Source organism: Brassica oleracea, chromosome C5, assembly GCF_000695525.1.
Source record: "Brassica oleracea var. oleracea cultivar TO1000 chromosome C5, BOL, whole genome shotgun sequence".
Taxonomy (NCBI): domain Eukaryota; kingdom Viridiplantae; phylum Streptophyta; class Magnoliopsida; order Brassicales; family Brassicaceae; genus Brassica; species Brassica oleracea.
This window is the reverse complement of record NC_027752.1, coordinates 15552897-15575190: the sequence shown is the minus strand read 5'-3', so window position 1 is coordinate 15575190 and position 22294 is coordinate 15552897. Positions and strand designations below refer to the sequence as shown.

The 22294-nt window shown below is 35.8% G+C and overlaps 1 protein-coding gene and 1 pseudogene across 1 annotated transcript; one reads left to right on the top strand and one right to left on the bottom strand.

Moving 5' to 3' along the window:
- Positions 1 to 1878: 1878 nt before the first annotated feature.
- LOC106293608 (cinnamoyl-CoA reductase 1-like) lies at positions 1879 to 3549 on the top strand. The gene is made up of 6 exons (XM_013729283.1): positions 1879 to 2050; positions 2245 to 2414; positions 2482 to 2673; positions 2767 to 2929; positions 2995 to 3181; positions 3274 to 3549. The coding sequence occupies exons 1-6, from the start codon at positions 1930 to 1932 to the stop codon at positions 3416 to 3418; spliced, it is 978 nt and encodes a 325-aa protein (XP_013584737.1). The 5' UTR covers positions 1879 to 1929; the 3' UTR covers positions 3419 to 3549.
- A 273-nt stretch (positions 3550 to 3822) lies between these two features.
- LOC106344613 lies at positions 3823 to 14985 on the bottom strand (annotated as a pseudogene).
- Positions 14986 to 22294: the final 7309 nt, after the last annotated feature.

The window sequence follows — 22294 nt, the reverse complement described above, 5'->3', positions numbered from 1 at the left end:
AATTCCCTCCACCTCTTCCTCATCATTAGGATGCTCTGCAATATACCCTATGTAAGGTTCAAATTTATGTCGCTAGAATTATCAGAGAAAGAAATATAAAGTACCCTCCAAATCTTCAGGAGCATCGACATTTTCTTTATTCAATGATCTTCATTCAACCTAACAACCATCAAAATAAAAAGAATGTGAGGCACATAATCTTCAAAATCCTAGTTTAATGAATGGAAAAAAAACTCAGGAAGACAGAAAATGTCAAACACTCACTGGCTTCTTCTTCTTTTACTTCTTGGCTCCCGTGAATAACTGTCAAAGCCATCATTATTTGCTGGAAAAAAAATTAAACAAAGCAACTGATGAAAAGAAACAAATCTGTTTCACAGCACATAAACTCTTCTTGAACAATCAGGCAACAGATAATATGTCTCCCGTGTGACTCAGCTGAGTCCTCGATGGCATCCTGAACGACAAATGTCTTCTTCTTCTTCTTCTTGGTTAGATCAAAGGGTGCAAGCTAAGGATGACCAAAGAAAATTAAAACCACACAATCATGATTTATCAGGCAAAATAAAAGAACCGATGATGAATTTAAAGATGGGGATGAGATGTAGAGACTAAAGAAGAAAAACTGATTCATGAAACTCAAAGAGCCAATCTGTGTTTCTTAGATGAGTCATGAACCGATGATTAAAAATTGAAAGCCCTAAACTTCCATTGAAGAGAACGCTTACAGATCAAAGAGGTTTATTGGGTTTTTTTTTAACGAATCTCATTTCAAAACGTGAGTTATAAAGTATTTATTAAATCATTAGATAAAATAAATCAGTGTGGATCCCACAGAAAAAACCGAAGAAGCAAGGTTTCCGACCTTCATAAATATATATTTTTTTCCGGCATCAATGTACAAAGAATCCTTTAGCTCAGTGGTATAAATGTTGTTGTTTAAATCTCAATAACCCGGGTTTGAGTCACAGACTTGACATTTTTTTCACACTTTTTAAAAGTGAGATCCACGTATCGCTGACGTCGCATCAGGAGTGATGAAACTGATTCATTATAATGTACATTTGTCTAAGGAGTTATCTAAAACAAGAAATCTTGAGCTACAGTATCTATGGAAAGTGTGTGTTTATTGATGATAAGGCTAATAACAGACAATGAATACAACGGAATCTAAGAATAAGAGAGTATGAATATATTGAGACTATAGTTTAGCTATGGAGGAAATTGGATCCCCTATTTATTGGCCTTCCTTCTTCTCTTTATAGGTCTTCGGAGGTCATAACGGGCGGCGTAATCACCGGCATGGATCAGACATCATTACGATGATCGTTAATGCCTTTGATTTCTTCACCTTTCATTTTGACCGGCCGAGTTCGGTTTTTGAGACTCTTTTAGCTCGGATGGGCTTTGATTTTCGTGGACTCCCTGTTCTCTTTTAACCCTAGGTGACACTTAATTTGGGCTCTGTTACATCTAAGCTAAAATCTGGGACCGGGTCTGGAGCAGGGTGATACCCGGCTTATCACCTGGCTCCAACAATCAGTTAGTATCATTAAAAATAATCATCATAAGTAAGCTATGAAAGTAAGATTCATTGTGGTTCAAGTAAAAACGTGAATCCTCGTAAACATGTAGATTTGTCCGTTGTATAGTGATCTTTATGATATTTTTATAATTTGAATGTTAAAAGAATATGGATTTTTTTTGTTTTGTTTTTTACGGAATAGTTTATTATGAATAAACGTAGGGACGTGATTAGGAGGAGTCACACACATGGCCGGAAACAATCCCATGGAAAACTCTAACGAACTCTCCCAAAAATGGCGCGCGCTTAAAACCGAACAAAGAAAGCAGAAAAGATAAGAAAATGATGTTTTGAACATTTCAAACACACAGAAAAAGAGAGAGAGAGGATCTGTAAGAAGAAGAATGAGCAGCGAGGAAGAGAAGACGGTGTGTGTGACAGGAGCTTCAGGTTACATCGCTTCATGGATCGTCAAGCTTCTCCTTCTTCGTGGCTACACCGTTAAAGCCTCTGTTCGTGATCCAAGTCTGTGTCTCTTTTCTCTTTTCAATATCATTCCAAAACAACGGATCTAATCATTTTCTTAGGTTTAGTTAGAAGATTTTAATTTTGTAAAATTTGAAGGCATGTGAAATGATTAGAGATCTTTAGATCTAATACTTTTTGGATAATTCAAGATTTATAGATGGGTTATGTATGTATACGTGTATATGATGCAGATGATCCAAGGAAAACAGAGCATTTGCTTGCATTAGAAGGTGCAGTGGAAAGGCTTCAATTGTTCAAAGCAAACTTGTTAGAAGAAGGCTCTTTCGATTCAGCCATTGATGGCTGCCAAGGTGTTTTCCACACCGCCTCACCATTCTATCACGATGTCAAAGATCCTCAGGTGTGTTTCATTCTCTCTGTCTATCTTATTCGCATTCTCTGAGATATGTTTTTTTTTCTTTTTGCAGGCTGAGTTACTAGATCCAGCGGTGAAAGGAACAATCAATGTTCTAAGCACTTGCTTGAAGACTCCCTCTGTTAAGAGAGTCGTCTTAACCTCATCTATAGCAGCTGTTGCTTTCAATGGCATGCCTCGAACACCCGATACCATAGTTGATGAGTCATGGTTCGCTGATCCTGAATATTGCAGAGCTGCCAAGGTTAATAAAAGAAATAACTTAGTGTTGCGTGATCACCAAGTTATCACTCTGTTTTTTTTTGGCTGAAACACTCTGTTTTTGCTTTCGTAAAAGCTATGGTATGTACTGTCCAAGACATTAGCTGAAAACGCAGCGTGGAAGTTCGCGAAAGAGAACGATATGCAGTTGGTTTCGATAAACGCAGCAATGGTGATTGGTCCCCTTTTACAGCCAACGCTCAACACTAGTGCTGCTGCGGTACTGAGCTTGATCAAAGGTAAAGAAAAAGCATTTTTTGATTCAGACGTTTACTAAGATTGAACATTGGTTTAACGTCTTCAGGAGCACAAACGTTTCCTAATGCGACATTTGGGTGGGTTAACGTTAAAGATGTAGCAAACGCTCATATTCAAGCGTTTGAGAATCCAGATGCTAATGGAAGATACTGTTTAGTGGAGAGAGTTGCTCATTACTCTGAAGTTGTTAACATTTTGCATGATCTTTACCCTGATTTTCAACTCCCTCAGAAGTAAGTCTTTCTTTTAATGTCAGAAACAGAGCAACTACGTTTTTCTTTATAGAAAAAACGAGATCTTTGTAAAGAATTTTTTTAAATTGCAGGTGTGCAGATGAAAAGATATTTATTCCAACCTACAAAGTGTCTAAAGAGAAAGCAGAGTCTCTTGGGGTTGAGTTTGTGCCATTGGAGGTTAGCATAAAGGAGACAGTTGAGAGTTTGCAAGACAAAGGGTTTATCAGATTCTGAGTTTCAAGCAAGAACAAGACTTGGATGTGTTTGTGTTTCTTTTTTTCTATTTGGTGGTTGTTATTTTTTTACCTAATTTAAATCTGAGTGCATGTTGCATATTGACATTTTGAAAGTTTGTTTTTGCATCATTTGGGACTGATGGAATAAACTATTTTGTTCTCATTGGAATTTGTATTTGCAGCTAATTGCCTAACAAGTGATGAGTCTATCTATGTCAACCAGTGATATATGCTCATTATTATCACCTTTGTTCTATGTACAAATGTTTTCACTATGAGGAATAAGTAACAACAATAAGATAGTGTCTTCTGAGAATTAAGTTTTACTCAACCAATAATATGATTTTTGTGTGTGTTTGCAGTGTTTTATGAAACAAAAAAAAATAAAAAGGAGGATAATCATTAGAGGATCCGGTTGCTATCATCTTTCATCTTGATTCCTCCGACCATGTTTGCTGCACATTTTCTCACACAATCCTTCATTTTCCTCCATATTCCAATACATTTTCAATATTCAAGAAACTGAAACTACTCTTCTAGATTTCTATACTAATGTACAACTGCTTGCCCTCTTGATCATCTCTTACCTTTGAGGTGAATTTGACAGTTGTTGTGCAGCATTTCCTTTCATTCCCTTGGATATATATCCACAATTAAGGAAGGTAATAGTTCACTTTTATGTAGCATACTAAGACTTCTAGTTACCAGTTTGTTCCCATTTATTCAGCTTTACTATCCAAGTCCTAGGAGTAGCATCTGTTGCCAGAACCTGATCTGTCCAAATCCGAAACTTCTTGTCCTTTTTGTCTCCATGGTTCTTCCCAAGCTCATCAATGGTGTCTCTGAGAGATTTTTCAGCACCATATGGATGAACAAAGACACCACCAGGATGCTAGTGGTGTTTTTTGACAAAATAGATAATATTATCATTTGCTAATTAGTCTCTTGGATATAGTTAGATTTGAAGATAAAGAGAGAAACAAGGGTTATCTATACTCACACATGAAGCTTTGAGACTTGCTACGTATGCCTCACAGTTCTCAACATCCCCTCTTCTCCATCTCTCATAGAACAAGAAAAAATTGACAAATCAGACCCGGGTTGACATTGTCCTCCTTGCACTCTAAGAAGTAAGAAACATCTCTTGGAGAACGATTTGGACCAAGCTTAAAATGACAGATTTGGACCAAGCTTAAAATGACCAATAACTTTTAAATCCCACCAGCACACCTCTCACTCGCGTGGATTATCTTTGCATTGTCTTTCGCATACTCTCCATTCCACTCTAATAATTCCTCTTGAGTCTTGAGAGTTGCATACCTGTGATTAACAAGAGAAGATTTTAAAACATGAAAAAAAAAAAACACAGAGATTCAGATGGTGAAAACTAGCTATAGCATCATGAACATTAAGAATGGTAAATAGCTCTTTGTCGTTTCCAGAGTCACCACAGACAAGAATTTTCACAGGAAGCTTCCCTTCAGCCTTGAGTTCGTTCAGAAGATAAGCAAGAGCTGGTCCTTTTCCTCCACCTTTTGGTAAAACATCTAAAGATTTTGATATCCAACTGAAAAACAAGACACTATCATGTAACATGTTGTAAAAGTAAACGGACAAGATTAAACGATGGTACGTACTCCACGTTTCTCCAACCGTTTGAATAGCTCCTTGGTCACTTCTTGAGCCTTACTCTTGTCAGTGAAAAATCTAACCTTGTTCGGTCTCTGGTCACATTTCTCTACATCAAGTGATTCCACTTTGGTCACTTAACATAGAGTATTTAACTATATATGTTAGCTCCAGGACCGGAGCTGGTTTAATGTGAAACAGAAAAAGTGTTACACATGCGGTTCGGTATGTGAGATACCGGTTCAAAGTTAGTGTGTACAGATGACATGGATTCAACCAATGAAAGATCATTGCTTTGGCGATAAGCAAGTGAAGATTTGCTGTTAGCGTAATATTAGGAGAGGATAATATTATGTAACAGAGATATATAAGTGTAACTAGGGAGATTGCTTAGCGTACGCTTTAAGGATTTCGTAACACGAGTTCTAGAGGCTGTTGATCTTGATAGCTTCTGTTGAGTGTTTCTCATCAGTAGAGCTTTTGGATAGATTAAGGATTGGTCTGTATCGAGTCAAGGTTGACGTATTAGACAGATCTGAGAAGATTGTCTAAGGATTCTTAATAAAACAAGTGTTGTTTTGGAAGTTCCTCTTGTTTCATAGCTATTGGTATCGTATTGAACTTTCATTTGGTATCAGAGCAGGTCACCTTTGTAGGCTCAGGGAGTCTACTCACAGGTTGAGATCTTGCGACTATTATGGAAACCATGAAAGAACTTGTAGCACTGCAAAAACCGATCATGCTGGATGAGGGAAACTTTGGACACTGGAAAGCTAGGATGCGTCATATCATCAGAGGTATAGATGAAGATTCATGGACTACTGCTGTTGAACAAGGATGGACTGCTCCGACTATTGTTATGGAAGACAAGTCCATGGGACCCCTACCAAAGGAAAGGTGGACTGACTCTGATAAAGCTGTCTCCAAGTTTAACTCAAAAGCTCTCACCACAATCTTTTCTGCTGTCAGCCTTGATCAATTAAAAATCATCCAAGGTTGTGAATCTGCTAAGGAAGTTTGGTATACTCTCATCAACCACTTTGAGGGAAACATAAGTGTGAGACGTACAAGAATCAATCATCTAGCCTCAAAATTTGAGAACTTACGTACGGAAGATGATGAATCGATTGGAAATTTCATCTCTAAAATCAGCTCCATAGCAAATGAACCATCAGTTCTCAGAAAGAATTATAATGAGAAGAAACTTGTCAAAAAGGTGTTGAGATGTCTCCCTCCTAGTTTTGAGGCGTACAAAGTCGTTCTAAACATCCTTGTCAACACTGACGAGATGAAATTTGATCAGCTAGGTGCATTCTTAAAGTTCATGATCTTGAGCGCGTAGAAGGACTTCCCAAAGGCTAAAAACGGATAGCATTTGCAGCTGAAACTCAAGAGGTTGATCGAGTAAAGTGAATTGAGGATAACATGGCTCTCATGGCTAAGAACTTCAACAAGATGCTCAAACGAGTTGAAAAAGGTCAGAATCGGTCAAATAATCAATATCAAAACATAGATGGTGATCGATCTTCAAGACACAATACTAGGAATGACTCAAGACGTAGAAATTGCAAAAAGGAACTGCAATGTCACGAATGTGAAGGCTATGGACACTTTCGAAATGAATGTCCTCTGACTAAGAGAAATGAGCTAAAGTGCATCGACTGCCAAGGGTTTGGGCACACTAGAAGTGAGTGTCCTAACAACCTAAAGAAGGATAAGTCCCTTATCTGCTTCAGTGATACAGAGTCATAGAGTGACAGTGACAACGAAGAACTACTCATGAATTTTGTGGAACTGGTAGGCGAGGATGACATATATGATACCCTTTCAAGCTCAGAATCAGATACTGAGTTAGAACCAGATCAGGAAAAGGATAACGTTGATCTCACGACTGAATATCAAAGTTTTTTTCACAACTGATCAAGGACAGAGCTATGCTGAAAGCACAAGTGAACATTCTTGAACTAGAACAACCTGAAACAAAGACTATACCTGCCTCCGGTGATAAGGAGAAGGAAGATCGACTGTCCTTAGAGAAGACTATCTTTGAACAAGCCTACAACTTGAAGAACCTGGAAACCAGATACGGTGAAGCTTCGCAGTTACTGAGTGAGGAATTGGAGAAAAGTCGTTTGATGCAACATGAACTCAGTGAAAACTACAAGAAGTTGAGAATGCTTAACACTAGTACCGATACACTGAAACACATTCTGCCACTGGGACAGTCACCTAAACTTAGTCGTGGACTTGGATATCAGGGATCAACCTCTCAATCAATTGATCTAACTGAGAGTATTAAGTTTGTGAAGAGTGATCATCTCCCTAAGCATGTTGAACCGAAGAAAGTTGCTCCAACGAATCTAGCTGTGCAATCTCACGCACGCTGACAAAGTACTAATCGAAGAAATGATTGTTTTTTCTGCTGCAAGTCTGGACATAAGGTCTCTAATTGCTTCTTTCAAAGAGATCAATATCGACGTGCTTGGATGATGAACAAATGCTTCATTGAACCAAGTAAGATTGGATGTGTGTGGATATCTAAGTCAGATCTCTATCCTAACTACAAAAACAGAGTCCAAACTCAGATAAAACCTGTTGTAGAAGGTACTCTATCTCCCACAATTGCTCAAAAGAAGGCAAAGCACTCATGTGCAACCTGGCTTTCATACAAGACTGACTTCCCTTTCATGAAGACTCAATGCCACACTCTGAATCTGACATGTCACATTCCAGCGATGAAGTTACTCCTGAAAAGCCTATGTGTGATAATAACGTCAAAAATGTTGTTGGAAATGTTGCTTTAACCACTACTGACAGCTCCAGTTACACTGAGATTCCTTGGTACTTTGATAGTGGATGTTCTAGGAACATGACAGAAAATCTTGACTGCCTTGATAAAGTAGAGGAGATCAGAGGAGGAAAAGTCACTTTTGGTTTGGTGATAGAGGTCAAGGAAAAATAAGAGGAGTAGGCATCATGGAAAGAGAAGACTTACCTCGACTTGTCAATGTATTCTTTGTGGATGGTCTGAAGGCCAACCTCATAAGTGTGAGTCAGCTCTGTGATGAAGGTCTTCGAGTCACCTTTGACAAAAAGGAGTGTCAGGACATTAATGAAAAGGGGAACATAGTCCTATGTGGCTATCGCTCAGGTAACAACTGCTACATGTTGAAACCTTCAAACCCGTGTATGTCAGCAAAAGAATCTCGGATCAATTTATGGCACAAGAAACTTGGCCATATGAAACACATGGGTTGTCTAGACTGGTGCGAGCTGAAGTAGTTCGAGGAGTTTCAGCTCTTGAGGATCAAACCGACAGTGTGTGGGGCGCTTTCTGTCAAGGTAAGAAAATCAAGGTTCAACACAAACACGTATCACAAGTCAACTCAAAGCGGGTCCTTGAACTTGTACACATGGATCTTATGGGTCCGATCTCACCTAACAGTGTTGCTGGAAAACGATACATTTTTGTGCTTATTGATGACTTTTCCAGGTTTACTTTGGTCAGATTCTTGAGGAATAAGTTAGACGCCATAGACAGCTTTCGGATTCTTGCACTTCAACTCAAACAAGAAAAAGGCGGTATTGTTCAAATTCGAAGTGATCACGGTCATGAATTTCAAAATGTCCTCTTTGTTAAGTTCTGTCAAGATCAAGGCATTCAACATCAGTATGTTGCACCAAGGACTCCTCAGCAAAATGGATTCGTTGAACGAAAAAACCGAACACTACAGGAAATGGCGAGGGCTACGCTAGCTGGAAATTAGGTTCCGTATGGATTATGGGCTGAAGTTGTGAACACTGCTTGCTACATCATCAACATAGTATATGTGAAGCCCAAGACAAAGACAACACCGTATGAAATCCTCAAGGGAAAGACACCAAACCTCAGCTATTGCCATGTCTTTGGGTGCCTATGTTACATTCTTAATGACAAAGACCACTTGGGTAAATTCGATGCTAAAAGTGATGTTGAGATGTTCCTTGGTTACTCAACAAATAGCTTTACTTTCCGAGTGTACAACTCGAAAACCAAACTGATTGATGACAAAGTCAATGTAATCTTTGATGATCGCGTGGGTTTTTACCAGGACGGTGTAGCACAAAGGACTGTGAGTGTCACACAAGATACTACTCATGACATCAGCTCTTCCCCATCTCAAGACGAAGTCTCAGAGATTGAAGATCAGATTCTACCATCATCAGTCAGTGTACACAAAAATCATTCACCTGAAGATGTCATTGGAGGTGTGTTTGATGATAGAGTGACTCAGAAGAAGCAGATTGATTTCAAGGAAATGGTTAAGCTTGCATGCTTTCTCGTTGAAATGGAAAAGATCGACTGCTTCATCTCATTGATCAAACCAAAGAATATTCAAGAAGCCTTAGAGGATGAGTTCTGGACTGCCTCAATGCATGAAGAAATGGAACAATTTGTTAGACTTCAGGTGTGGGACTTAGTACCAAGACCGGAGGAGGCTAATGTAATTGGAACAAAATGGTTGCACAAGAACAAGACGGATGAAAACGGTAACATGGTCAGAAACAAGTCAAAACTAGTGGCTCAAGGATACTCTCAAATTGAAGGCGTGAACTTTGATGAGACCTTTGCTCCGGTGGCACGTCTAGATTCATCTCTTGTTCGAGATAGCTTGTAAACTTTGGATCAAACTCTATCAAATGGACGTTAAGAGCGCTTTTATGAATGGAGTACTCCAGGAAGAAGTGTTCGTAATGCAACCCAAAATTTTTGAGGACCCCCACTTCCCTGATCATGTATACAAGCTGAGAAAAGCCCTTTACGGTTTAAAACAAGCACCGGAGCTTGGTATGAGAGGCTGACTCAGTTCCTGATCGAAACTGGTTTCAAAAGAGGAGGTGTTGATAAGACTCTTTTTTTAAGAAATCGACTCTCATATTCTGGTGGTTCAAGTGTATGTCGATGACATCATATTTGGGAGTACCTCTAGGCGCCTGGTTGATGAATTTGTGAAGACAATGACCAAGGAATTCAAGATGAGCATGGTTGGTGAACTAAGCTACTTCTTAGGGCTTCAGATCAATCAAATGGAAGATGGAATTTTCGTTACTCAAAGCACTTATGCGAAGAACCTAGTGAAACGATTTGGCATGCAAACAAGCAAAACTGCCAGAACCCCGATGAGCACAACCGCAAAGCTCTCTCGTGATGAAGAAGGACAAAAGGTTGATGAAAAACTCTATCGAGCCATGATAGGAAGCCTTCTTTATCTCACTGCAAGTCGTCCGGACCTATGTCTCAGTGTTGGTATATGCACCCGATACAAGGCCTCACCCAAGGAATCACACATGAATGCAGTGAAACGAGTAATCTAATATGTGAAAGGAACTCTGAACTTTGGTCTTCAATACACATTTGAGACTAATGTAAATCTTGCAGGTTACTGTGACGCAGATTGGGCAGGGCGTGTCGATGACAGGAGAAGTACATCTAGTGGATGCTTCTTCCTTGGTAACAACATGGTGTCGTGGCAAAGCAAAAAGCAGAACTATGTGTCCCTCTCTACTGCAGAAGCTGAATACATTGCATTGGGAAGCTGTTGCACTCAACTTCTCTGGATGAGACAAATTCTGGTTGATTACGGGTACAATTCTGATCCTATGCTAGTCCATTGTGATAACGTAAGTGCTACAAACTTAACTGAAAATCCAGTGCATCACTCTCGTACTAAGCATGTTGATCTCAGACACCACTTTGTGAGAGAGTTAGTTGATGAAAAACTTGTGGTCATCGAACATATTCCCTCGGAAAACCAGTTAGCTGACATTTTCACTAAGCCTTTAGATTTCAACTCCTTTTTGGGTCTCCGAAAAGCGTTGGGAATCGTCGATCTCTAAGTTTGAGAGAAACATGTCTAGAGATGTAGATAAGTGTAGATAGTTGAAGTCACATGTCAGTCTCCACACGATAACCTTGTACCATCAAGTTGTTGGCGGTAAGTTTTGAGCTGTCTCCAATTTCACTTAGTCACATAATCCCGTGAGAAGGACACTCATCTTGGATCAGGATACAACAAATTTTTTTGATTTGAGCATTGATCACTGTCTGGATGGGATTGAAATACACAAACACACTGTCAAGTGTAACACATGTTCATGGTTGTGTACCCTAAGTGTAAGGCCTGATGTAACGAACACTCGACTTGGATCAGGGTGCTGCAACACTTTGAATCTGGCGTCGATCAATGTTCTGATTGGGCAGAAACATACTGCTCGGAACATTCGTCTTGGATCAGGGTGATACAACACTTTGCACCTAATGACACTCTCTGTCTTGATCAGTCTTTGTTTCTGAAAACTAAAAAAAAGGTGAAAAGAAAGAAGCGAGTAACAAAGGTTGAGAGAAAGTGTATCAAAAAAATGTGACTAAGTAGTACAACATAGATGGTTGAAGAGTTACTGCTGATGAACCAGACCGTGACAGCTACTCAGCTGAGAAATAGCTACAGCCTGGAGGTGGAATGATGTTACCTCTGTGACTTACCGTGGGATAAAAATGTCTAAGCTATATGTATATGTCGTCTCTCGACATCAGACGAGAAGGTGAGCTGTATACTCACATGGGGTACTCATCTAACCTGTTACATATGTGTCATGCTTAAGAGACGAGTTGTGCTCATGAAATAATGATCTATCAGGTTTGTAGGCTTATGTTTTGAGTCGATTAATTTCACCAATATGGATTTGGGCTTGGAGTAGTGGGCTTTTTAATTGTGAGTTGAGTGTGCTAGGGTTTCTTAAGGGGATTTCTCTTTCCCATGAGTAACACAACAGATCGGCAAGGTTACTTCCTCGATCTAGCCCTCTATTGCGACATGCAACTCCGAAGAAACTCTTGTCTGAATCAACCCATGGAAACCGACTTTGCCCCACCACCAGTGTCCTCTCAGACTAACGGCCACTCCAGCTTCGTCTTCGTACAAGCGGAAGTACTCTTGCAAGCGTCTTCGTCGTTGTTCTCGATGCATGCCGCCGCCTGAACCAGAAGTTGAATCTCTCTCGGAGGAAAACTCCATCGATGAGGACTCTGATGCTCCCCAGGAAGAGACATGATGTGAAATCCCTCGAGAAGAGCATACCGATGTGTTTCTCTCCAAAGAAACAAGATATGAGGCAAGTCGTCAAGAGTTTCAAGCCATGTTCCGAGAGAATCCCAACCTTCTCTGCCCTTCTAGGCGACCTCTCTCTGCTCGCTTTACCTCGATGGCTGCTAGGGCGAGGTATAAGAATCTGAGAAACAGAAAATTTGTCACTCAGTATAGTCTCCCTCTCACCGATGAGAATCTACAAGATGTCAAGAAGGTAGTTGTTGACTCGAGATTGATATACACCGTCATTGATTCCGATCCATTTCAACCATGCATGGTGAGACAATTCATTGATAATCTGATGGATGCCGAAACTCGAGGTGATGGAGTTGCGGTCTATGTTAGAGGTTCTTTGGTCAACTTCTCTCTGAGCCTAATCAACTCTCTCTACTGTATTCCTAGTTGTGAAGAAGACCCGGATTGGCTAGATTGGAACATTGATCATGTTTGTGCTTTTCTGAATGACAATCGAATTCGACGATGGGAGGATATGAGCTCTAAGTACTCAGCCACGAATCAAGTTCTATACAAGCTTGTGTGCTCAAACTGGATTCCAACCACGAGCTACACAGCCATGAATCCTGAACGTCTTCGGTTCATCTACATGCTCTATCACCACCGCAGTTTCAACTTTGGGAAGCTTGTCTACAATCAGATTCTGACAATGGCTGAGAACACTAGAACTAAAAAGTCTCGAAGGATCATCTTCCCCACTCTGATTCAGCAAGTTTTGCTCATACAACGCATTGTTCCTCCTGACTCTGATGACGAGGAGTTCACTGGTATGCCTAAACCAGTAGTCAAGGACAAGAAAGCTGGTCTATGGTCAGGTGCTGATTCGCGACCTCAGAATCTTGAAGAAGACATCGAGCGCACCATTACCAGTCTCAAAGCTATTCGTATTCGGCTCAGGAGTAAGATGTTTGTACGGTGTGTGTACATTATACATCATGTGTACTGATATGTTTTTTTTCTCTAAATGTTCATCTATGCAGGGTGAGAGTACCCACATCAGCAGCACAGCGAGGACAGTGACGAGGAAAGTGGCTGAATGTGGAAGACCTTTATGATGTCGGTGTGTAGGGTCAAGATTTCTCGTGTTTCTGAATTTGAGAAAAAGAGCCTACCTAATGTAATTTGTCTCTTATGTTTGGGTTATGTATTAAGCCTTGCTTTTGGATTGATGAACTATTCTGGGTTTGTAGTATTGACTTATGTAAGGAAGTTATTTCAGTCTTTATGCATGATGAACTTATCTCTGCGTACTTCTATTCTGGTCTGTATGTCTCTTGTGATGTTTGTGCATGATGCATAGAGTGTCACATTCAGATAAAAAGGGGGAGAATGTTAGCTCCAGGACCGGAGCTGGTTTAATGTGAAACAGAAGAAGTGTTACACATGCGGTTCGGTATGTGAGATACCAGTTCAAAGTTAGTGTGTACGGATGACGTGGATTCAACCATTGAAAGATCATTGCTTTGGCTATAAGCAAGTGAAGATTTTCTGTTAGTGTAATATTAAGATAGGATAATATTATGTAACAGGAATATATAAGTGTAACTAGGGAGATTTCCTAGGGTACGCTTTAAGGATTTTGTAACACGAGTTCTAGAGGCTGTTCTAGACTGCGTGATCTTGATAGCTTATGTTGAGTGTTTCTCATCAGTAGAGCTTTTGGATAGATTAAGGATTGGTATGTATCGAGTCAAGGTTGACGTTGTGTAATTCGGATTAGAAAGATCTGAGAAGATTGTTTAAGTGATTCTTAATAAAACAAGTGTTGTTTTGGAAGTTGCTCTTATTTCATAGCTATTGGTATCCTATTGAACTTTCAATATATACATAGTGGTTATATAGTCTTTGTTTGTGTTAAAGAAAGAAAGTAACCTGAAGAGTCAACTCAGAGAAATTTCTAGTTTCTTCTTCAACGATTCCTCGGTTCCATTTATTGTTCATGATTTCAACCCAAGTATCATCTGTAACCATGGAATTGCCATAAGCTATCTCAGTTCCTACTGATGTAATGATAATAACATCAAGGAGTTAATAATGGTCTTTGTTTCCTCAGCTTCTTGTACAAGGCTAGTGTTCTTCCTGTTGAGAAAACAAGAAGACAGTTGTGGCGAAAAACATCTTCCCATAATGAATTAAACTTCAATAAAGAGAAATTCTCAAGATCATTATGATGATCAACCTTCAAGAACACATAAAAATACACATCAAAAATCAAGATTTAGAGCAAAAAAGAAGTTTGTTAATCGGCGTTTTACACCTTGGCGCAAGCCTCATTTTTCTTTGAAATATCTGAAAGTAACCCCATGAGAACAAGCTCCAATCCACTCAATAAGCCTGGAGAGTGGAAAGAAGAAAATCCTACAGGACAAAATCAAAAGCTTTAGAGATATCCACCTTTAGTGTGATCCTACTATAGATATTGTCTTTGTGATATCCCTCAAGAACCTCTGAAGCCAGCAGAACATTTGTCAAGAAGAACTCTATCTTTGACAAAGGCTGTCTGATGAGACAAGATTAGATCTGGAAGGATCGCCTTTAATCTCGCTGTTAGTAGACGTATGATGAGCTTATATTGGATGTTGAGACATAATATCGGATGGAATTCCTGAATCTCCTCAGTTCCTGGTCTCTTTGGAAGTAGAACCAGAGATGTTGCATTAAGAGAGGACGGCATGAAGTGTTCATTAAAGAACATAAGGACTGTTTGGGTGAAATCTTCGCCTATGACTTGCCAACTTGCCATGAAGAACTCAACCAGGAAGTCATCAAGACCAGGGATCTTGTTTCGGGGCATTTTAAAGAGACTGTTTAATGGACTCAACTGTAATTGGCAGAAGCAGAGAGGTTTTCTGAGCATATGTGCATTTCGTCAGAATGAAACTGTATAAGATCTTTGTTAACTGTGGCAGTAGCTACCTCTAACAGAACCCAAAATACCATATAAATGATTGACTGCTAGCTCATGAACATCCTGCAAAGAAGCTGTCCGAATTCCATCTGGTTTAAGAAGATCTCTGATAGTCTTCGATCATTTCTCGCAATTGTACCCTGATGGGAAAATGGAGTATTGTAATCACCATCACTAAGCCATCTAATTCTAGATCGTTGCATGAAAAAACTTTGCCCTGCCTGGCTAAACATATTAAAAGAGATTCTAGCATTTAGCTCGTTCTTCATATTCACTTGGGATGGATTGTCCAGCGCATGTAGTTGCATAGTTTACATGATTTCCGAAGCCTCTAGCACCTTTTTCTCAATGTCGCTGAAGTGCTCTTTCATACTAACATGTTTACGTAAACACACATCAGACCTTCAAATATAGAGCACATAAATCAAAAGTATCATTAGGACTTAAAACAAACTTTTAGCATATTGATATCTTTAACATACATGACATATTTATATATTGTTCTATAAATATCTTTGGTGGATATAGCGCTATATCAAATATCGAAAGGAGGTAATGTATCTTCTCCCAACTATATTTGTACATTATTAATAAGTGTAATCATGGATATCACAAAACAAAATTGTATATAGTGTTATGTATTATTTTTTCATCGCCGTAGGCAGTTCCTGCTTTATGGTACACAATATATCTTTCAGTTCACGGTTGAACAGGTACAGTATTTTGTAGTTTTGAATATAAGCATAATTTAATATCGTTGACAGTAAAAGAAACACAAAATGTGATAGTTACTATATCATGTTTTGAATTTTAATTAGGAAAACAAAATTTCAGCTACACAAAATTTTAATGTCTTGCTTAATTACATTGCATTTAGCCATTTACTTCTACAATAACTTTGCAGAACTTTATTAAAGATATAAGATGAATCTACAGTCACAAATCATGTACAAAATTCTACTCTGCGTATGCGCAAGTTATCGACTACTCCCATCCGTTTGAAAAAAAAAAAGTCATTTTGACATTTTAACACAAATAAAGAAAATGATTGAAATGCATTTAAATTTTTATTAATTATATTTTTTCAACTAATAGATTTGAAATAAATAAAATCTATTGTATTAAAGTAGAAGTACTTTAAGATTTTATTGACAACATAGATAGCAGTTAAAAAAAAAGAGTGTTGTTTGGAAACATAGATAGCAGTAAGTTAAGAAAAAAAAAGTAATGGGCTTATGCTATTAAAAATATTGGAAGTCCATTACATTATATTAAAAAGTAATGGGTTTATGTTACTTGATATACATATTCAAATCAAAATAATAATTTAAAATTGGTTTATATAAAAAATTTATTCAAAAATATACATATATTCAAAATTTGATTTTTACTAACACATTTTCCAATAACCAGTATAAAAATGTTTTCAATATATATAAGAAAAATACAATACAAAGTCCAATTTCAAACACCAACTTAAATTATGGTTTTATATTTCACATTGAAATTTAAAAATATAATATATGTGATTATTTATATGACTGTACGTATAAAATATTATTAATTATAAGAAAACTTATTTGATGGTACGTATAAAATACGATTAATTATATGATAACACATATTTTTGTAACCTATGATGACACATATAGGATATATAATAGTGATAAGGGGTGGGCGTTCATATTCTTTTTCGGGTATGTTTGAGATTTCGTGTTCGGTTCAGATCTTTGAAAATTCGGTTCGGATTTGGATAACCAATTTAAATTGGTTTGGTTTAAATATTTGGATGGAGAATTAATAATTATTTAAGTATTTTTGGAGTTTTGAGTATATTTTAACTATTTTAGATATTTACGTTTGATTATTTGTATATATTTTCAAGTATTTAAACGAACTTAAAAGTATCATATATATTATGGATGTTTTTATATATAGTAAATCTAAAAATAATTAATATATATAAGTATATAAATCAATTTTGGATACCCAAAATACTTCGGTTCAGATCGGATTATGTTTTAGTTCTTCAAATACCAAAATTTGAATAATTCGGATATTTAATCAATTTCGGTTCGGATTTGGTACTACTTATTCGGATTGGGATCGGTTATATTCTTCGAATTCGAGTTTTTTGCTCAATCCTAAATAGTGACATAAAAACAAATAGCATCATATTTTTTTAAAAATACATCTGCGCGGACGCGCTAGTTATTTATTAAATTAATACTGTTTTTGTTTAAAATATTTTGTTTCTATGGTAAGTCTTTCGACAATGCGGATCGTATTTATTTCCCCTAATAACTTTGGGTCGGTGGTTTTGGGAATGAATTGGGAAGCTTCCTAGTAAGAACCTCTGCAGTTAGCTTCTCGTCGTTATTGACTGTAAAGTGATTTTCGACAAATAATAATCACCGAGAAGAAAAGATACTTGAGTGTTCATACACTTGCCTAGTTTATGGATTGGCGGCTAAACTAGTGATCAAAGCATATTTTTGGAGTGTAATTTGTTCACCGCATCTTTTAGAGAATTTTGCTACTCTCTTATGTATTAATTCTGGAGCATTACAACATGTTTTCGTAACTACGTGTTATCACTAAAATGATTCTTATAATCTTTAAAAAAATAAATTGGTTCACATAAATATATATTATATTTTTTATTAAACTAACTATTAAATTGATTAGTAGTGTATAAAAGAATATTATTTCTTTCCTTAAATAAAAGCTATGGAATTGCCTAATATGATTAACATATATATGACAATTAATGATTATGAATAATACATATTTCGTAACAATTTTTGTATATAATAAAAAATTAAACAATCACATTAAACATATAATAAAAAAATCTAGATTTTTTCTTATATGTTATATTTTGAATTTTTTAAACCATTATAAATTACTAAAAATGGTAAAAGACTCACACTAAAAATTTTGTGATCAATGGTTTAACTTTTTTTGTTCAAGCACGATACAAATGATCATAAATTGTATGAATATGAAGTCTCATTAATAGATACTCATATATATATATATATATATATATATATTAATACATTTAAATTAAATTATATACTAAATAAAATATATAAATATGTTAATTTCAAAATCTGCAGTAAAAAATTATTGGGATCTTAATATTTTAGTTTTGAAATTTGTATTGAAAAATCTCTTTAAAAGTTTTGTGATTAACAGTTTAAATTTTTGTTATATGAGTAGAAAGTTTCAATAATAAATATGTATATTAAAATACTCTATATATATATAATATGAATATCTATTAATGAGACTTCATATTCATACAATTTATGATTATTTGTATCTTGCTTGAACAAGAAAAGTTAAACCATTAATCACAAAAATTTTAGTGTGAGACTTTTATCATTTTTAGTAATTTATAATCGTTTAAAAAATTCAAAATATAACATATAAGAAAAAATTAGATTTTTTATTATATGTTTAATGTGATTGTTTAATTTTTTATTATATACAAAAATTGTTACGAAATATGTATTATTCATAATCATTAATTGTCATATATATGTTAATCATATTAGGTAATTCCGTAGCTTTTATTTAAGGAAAGAAATAATATTCTATGTCAATATCATTAAAATTTAATTATATACCACATAAAGTAAATAAAATCATTTTTTTAATTTATTTACCAAAAACATGATTGTAAATTAACAATAAATATTGGTTTTGATTTATGTGTTTACTTTAATGTATACAAATTAATCTTTAAATATATGGTTTCTAATATGTTATTTGATCCTCACAATATCAAAAATACACTTCTTCAAATTGAAGTGATTTTTAATATTGGAAGCACTATATATATATATATATATATATTATTTTATTCAGATTAAATCATTTATTCTTGATATTTATTTCTAAAATGATTTTAATGAAATATTATGACAAGATTCCAATCACCTCATTTTGAGTTTGTTCGATGAATGAGAGATTTGATCATTCATCTAATATTTTTTCTCCATAATGCCCTACGTAGATATTATCATTGTAATAATAACATATTTGAACTATTTATTACAAATTTTCTGGTTTATCATTTAATAAATCAAACAGTTCTTAGTCAATACATAGTTTATATATATTAGAATGAAAAAGTATTATATATATTTTTATCGGTATACTTTTAAGTAACTAAACCTCAAAAGCGTAGGTTAATAAAATAAGTAATTTGTTTTGTTGTACCGAACTGGTGAATATATACTAGATATGCATTTATATTTCGAGTTTGTATTTATATTCTATAACAGTTTGATATATTAGATTTGAACACTAACCTGTGAATAGAGTTTACCGGTGATTTTCTTCAAAAATTTGATTCTTAGATATGTATCTGGAGTGGAACTAATATTTACAGATGTCATCTTTTTAAATTGACACTTATGTAATTCACCGAATTCATGGAAGAAGTTAAAAAAAAAATTCATATCAATGAAACATAAACGAGAACGAAAGCACAATTTTATAGAGGTATAAAATAAAATATCTAATGGAGAGTCAATAGTAAACAAATCGAGAGCAGAAAACTATCCCCTTTCGTCAATCTATATTGACTATCTGGTTTTTATGATTTGTGTCAGCCGCAAAACTTAATTTTCTTTTGTGCCTATGAAGTCTTAGAATAATCAAAATAAATTGTATATTTAAGAGACCAGCATTTGTATTCGTCATTTTACAATCAATAAAGATTGTAATGTTGCAAAATGTTAAAACCATTTAATGAACAAACATTAGTTTAAAAAAATTTACTCAGCGCATGTGCGCGGATTATCATTTAGTGAATAAGAAAAACTCATATACTGTTCATTTAGAATCATTGCAGACGTTGTTGTCCATTTAACGAAAATATTAATATTAATATTAATCCAATCCAGTCCCTCTAATTATATAATTAAAATATTTAATAAAAAAATTAATATCTTTTACATATGGTTCTAAATAAGATTCTAGTAAACTTAGTAAATATATGAAAGTGTAATAGTTTAAAGAGAATACGTTAGAATGTATATTTTGGTAATAGTAAACAAATAATTAAAGTTTAGACGATTTTATTTGATATTTTTCAAAACATGGAAGGGATGGTAGATACTTAGTATTCTAAGGTGGTAGATGGATGGATGCATATGGCATATCCTTTATTATCAAAGGAGAGGCAAAATAAAAGAATAATTTCAATTGATAATTTATTTACATGAATGTCATTTTGTATAGGTGTCAGTTTAACAGCCTACTTCATGTATCATTTAAATCTATCCTTTTTTATCTAAAATAATTTCAAAGGCATGCCATTGGACTTACTTTGATTGACTATTACTTTGGTGACATATACTCTATTGTGTATTATTTCAAAGTTTTCCCGATGGACTCTTACGCTGATTATAACAATAATTCCCTTGGATACATAGAAAACATTATTACAAAGTCGTTAAAAACTACTTGAAATTGAACACATTTCTGTGAAAAAAATTAGCTGTTATGAACACATGAACTTGCTAACAAAGAATAATCTAATGAATCGATAATGACCTTAAAATTGAACTTCCTAACCAATAAGACATATTCAAGAAGCAATTTACTACACGATAGTTTATCAATCCTGCTCTGGTAGGCCATTGCAATTAAATAAATTTAATTCAAGATAGGTCATCAAATTTTGAAAATTTACTACAAGATCTGTTGCAAGTGGAGAGAGTATTGAGATAGTTTTAGTCTAGGCTAGAGTGAGATTTAATGTGGTCGGGTCTAGAGTGACATAAACCATGGTTTGAAAAAACATTTCAGCTTTCCTTAACCCAAAAAAAATTAAAGTTTCAAGCTAGATTTTATGTGTTATGTTTTTTTATATTGTCTACATACGTTCAGTAAGTTTTAAGATATGCAATTGTTTACTTTTAGCCTCATGAGTAATTAGTAAGACAAACTATAGTAAGTACAATTGAATCAGCCCTAAAAGAATTACACAACTACTTAGAAAGTCTAATGCTTAACTTTGAATTAGCATATGTCCACGTATTTGAAACATAAAGAAGCATGGACACATATTAAAGAGAATCTCTCTGTTGAAAAGTCATGTCCCATATTTGATAACATTGTGGGAAGCAATCGGGTAAATCTCTTCCTCGTAACTATAACAGTGTTGTTCGTTTGGTTGCCGCAGCCATCTGCGTCTGCGTCTGCGGCAATAATCTTGTTCGTTTGATTGCCGCAGTCATCCGCGTCTGCGTCTGCGTCTGCGTCTAGACGCTGAGTCTTGCGTTAACAAAATTTGGACGCGGATAAAATCAGCGATTTCGACTAATATTCTGCGTCTATTTACTTATTTACATTTTAGCCCTTAACACAATTCATTATTTACATAAAATACCCAACCCTAATAGACGCAGCCGCTCTCTCCTCCTCCCATCGAAGCTGCGTCAAGCATTGTACTTGAGCTCTCTCCATCTCTCTCGATCTCGAGCCCTCACTCCATCTCGAGCCCTCACTCCATCTCAAGCTCTCTCTCCATCTCTCACGATTTTCATTACGAGCTCTCCGACACAAACCCATCTGAAGCTCTCTCTCTCTCTCGATCTCCAACGCATCTCTCTCTCTTCTCCAGACGCAAACCCATCTTGAGTTCCCTCTATTTGAGGTAATTTGTGTCTGTTTGATACTGATAGTGATGGTCTCTGTTCTAAAGCATTGATGGTATGTTGCAGATTCTGCAAGTGTGAGATGACTTGATGGTGCAATGCGAGGATTGTTCTGAATGGTAAGTGTTTTTGATTTTTGATTTCGTGATGTGATCGTGATTTTGTGATATATTGGTTCCTGTTTTTATGCAAATGAATGATGAGTTTTTGATTGATGGGTTGATGAGCATTCAAGCTCACTCTCTCGTAGTTGAATCATTTTCTCAATCATTCATGTTTTGAGACTCTGAATTGTTTTGCTGATAAATGTGTAATTGGCGAACGAGATGATGCTTGTAGTAATTGCGTATAGAGTTTTGATTGTTTATTTTTTTTTCTCAATCCGCTGAACATGTGAAAATGATAAACTTTAGGAGTTTCTTTGTTATAAGTTTGTGGTCTGTTCATCTAAATGGGTTTGTCTAATGAGTTATCTGTTGGAACAATTAAATGCCTTTGGGCTTTAATTAAAAGGTGAA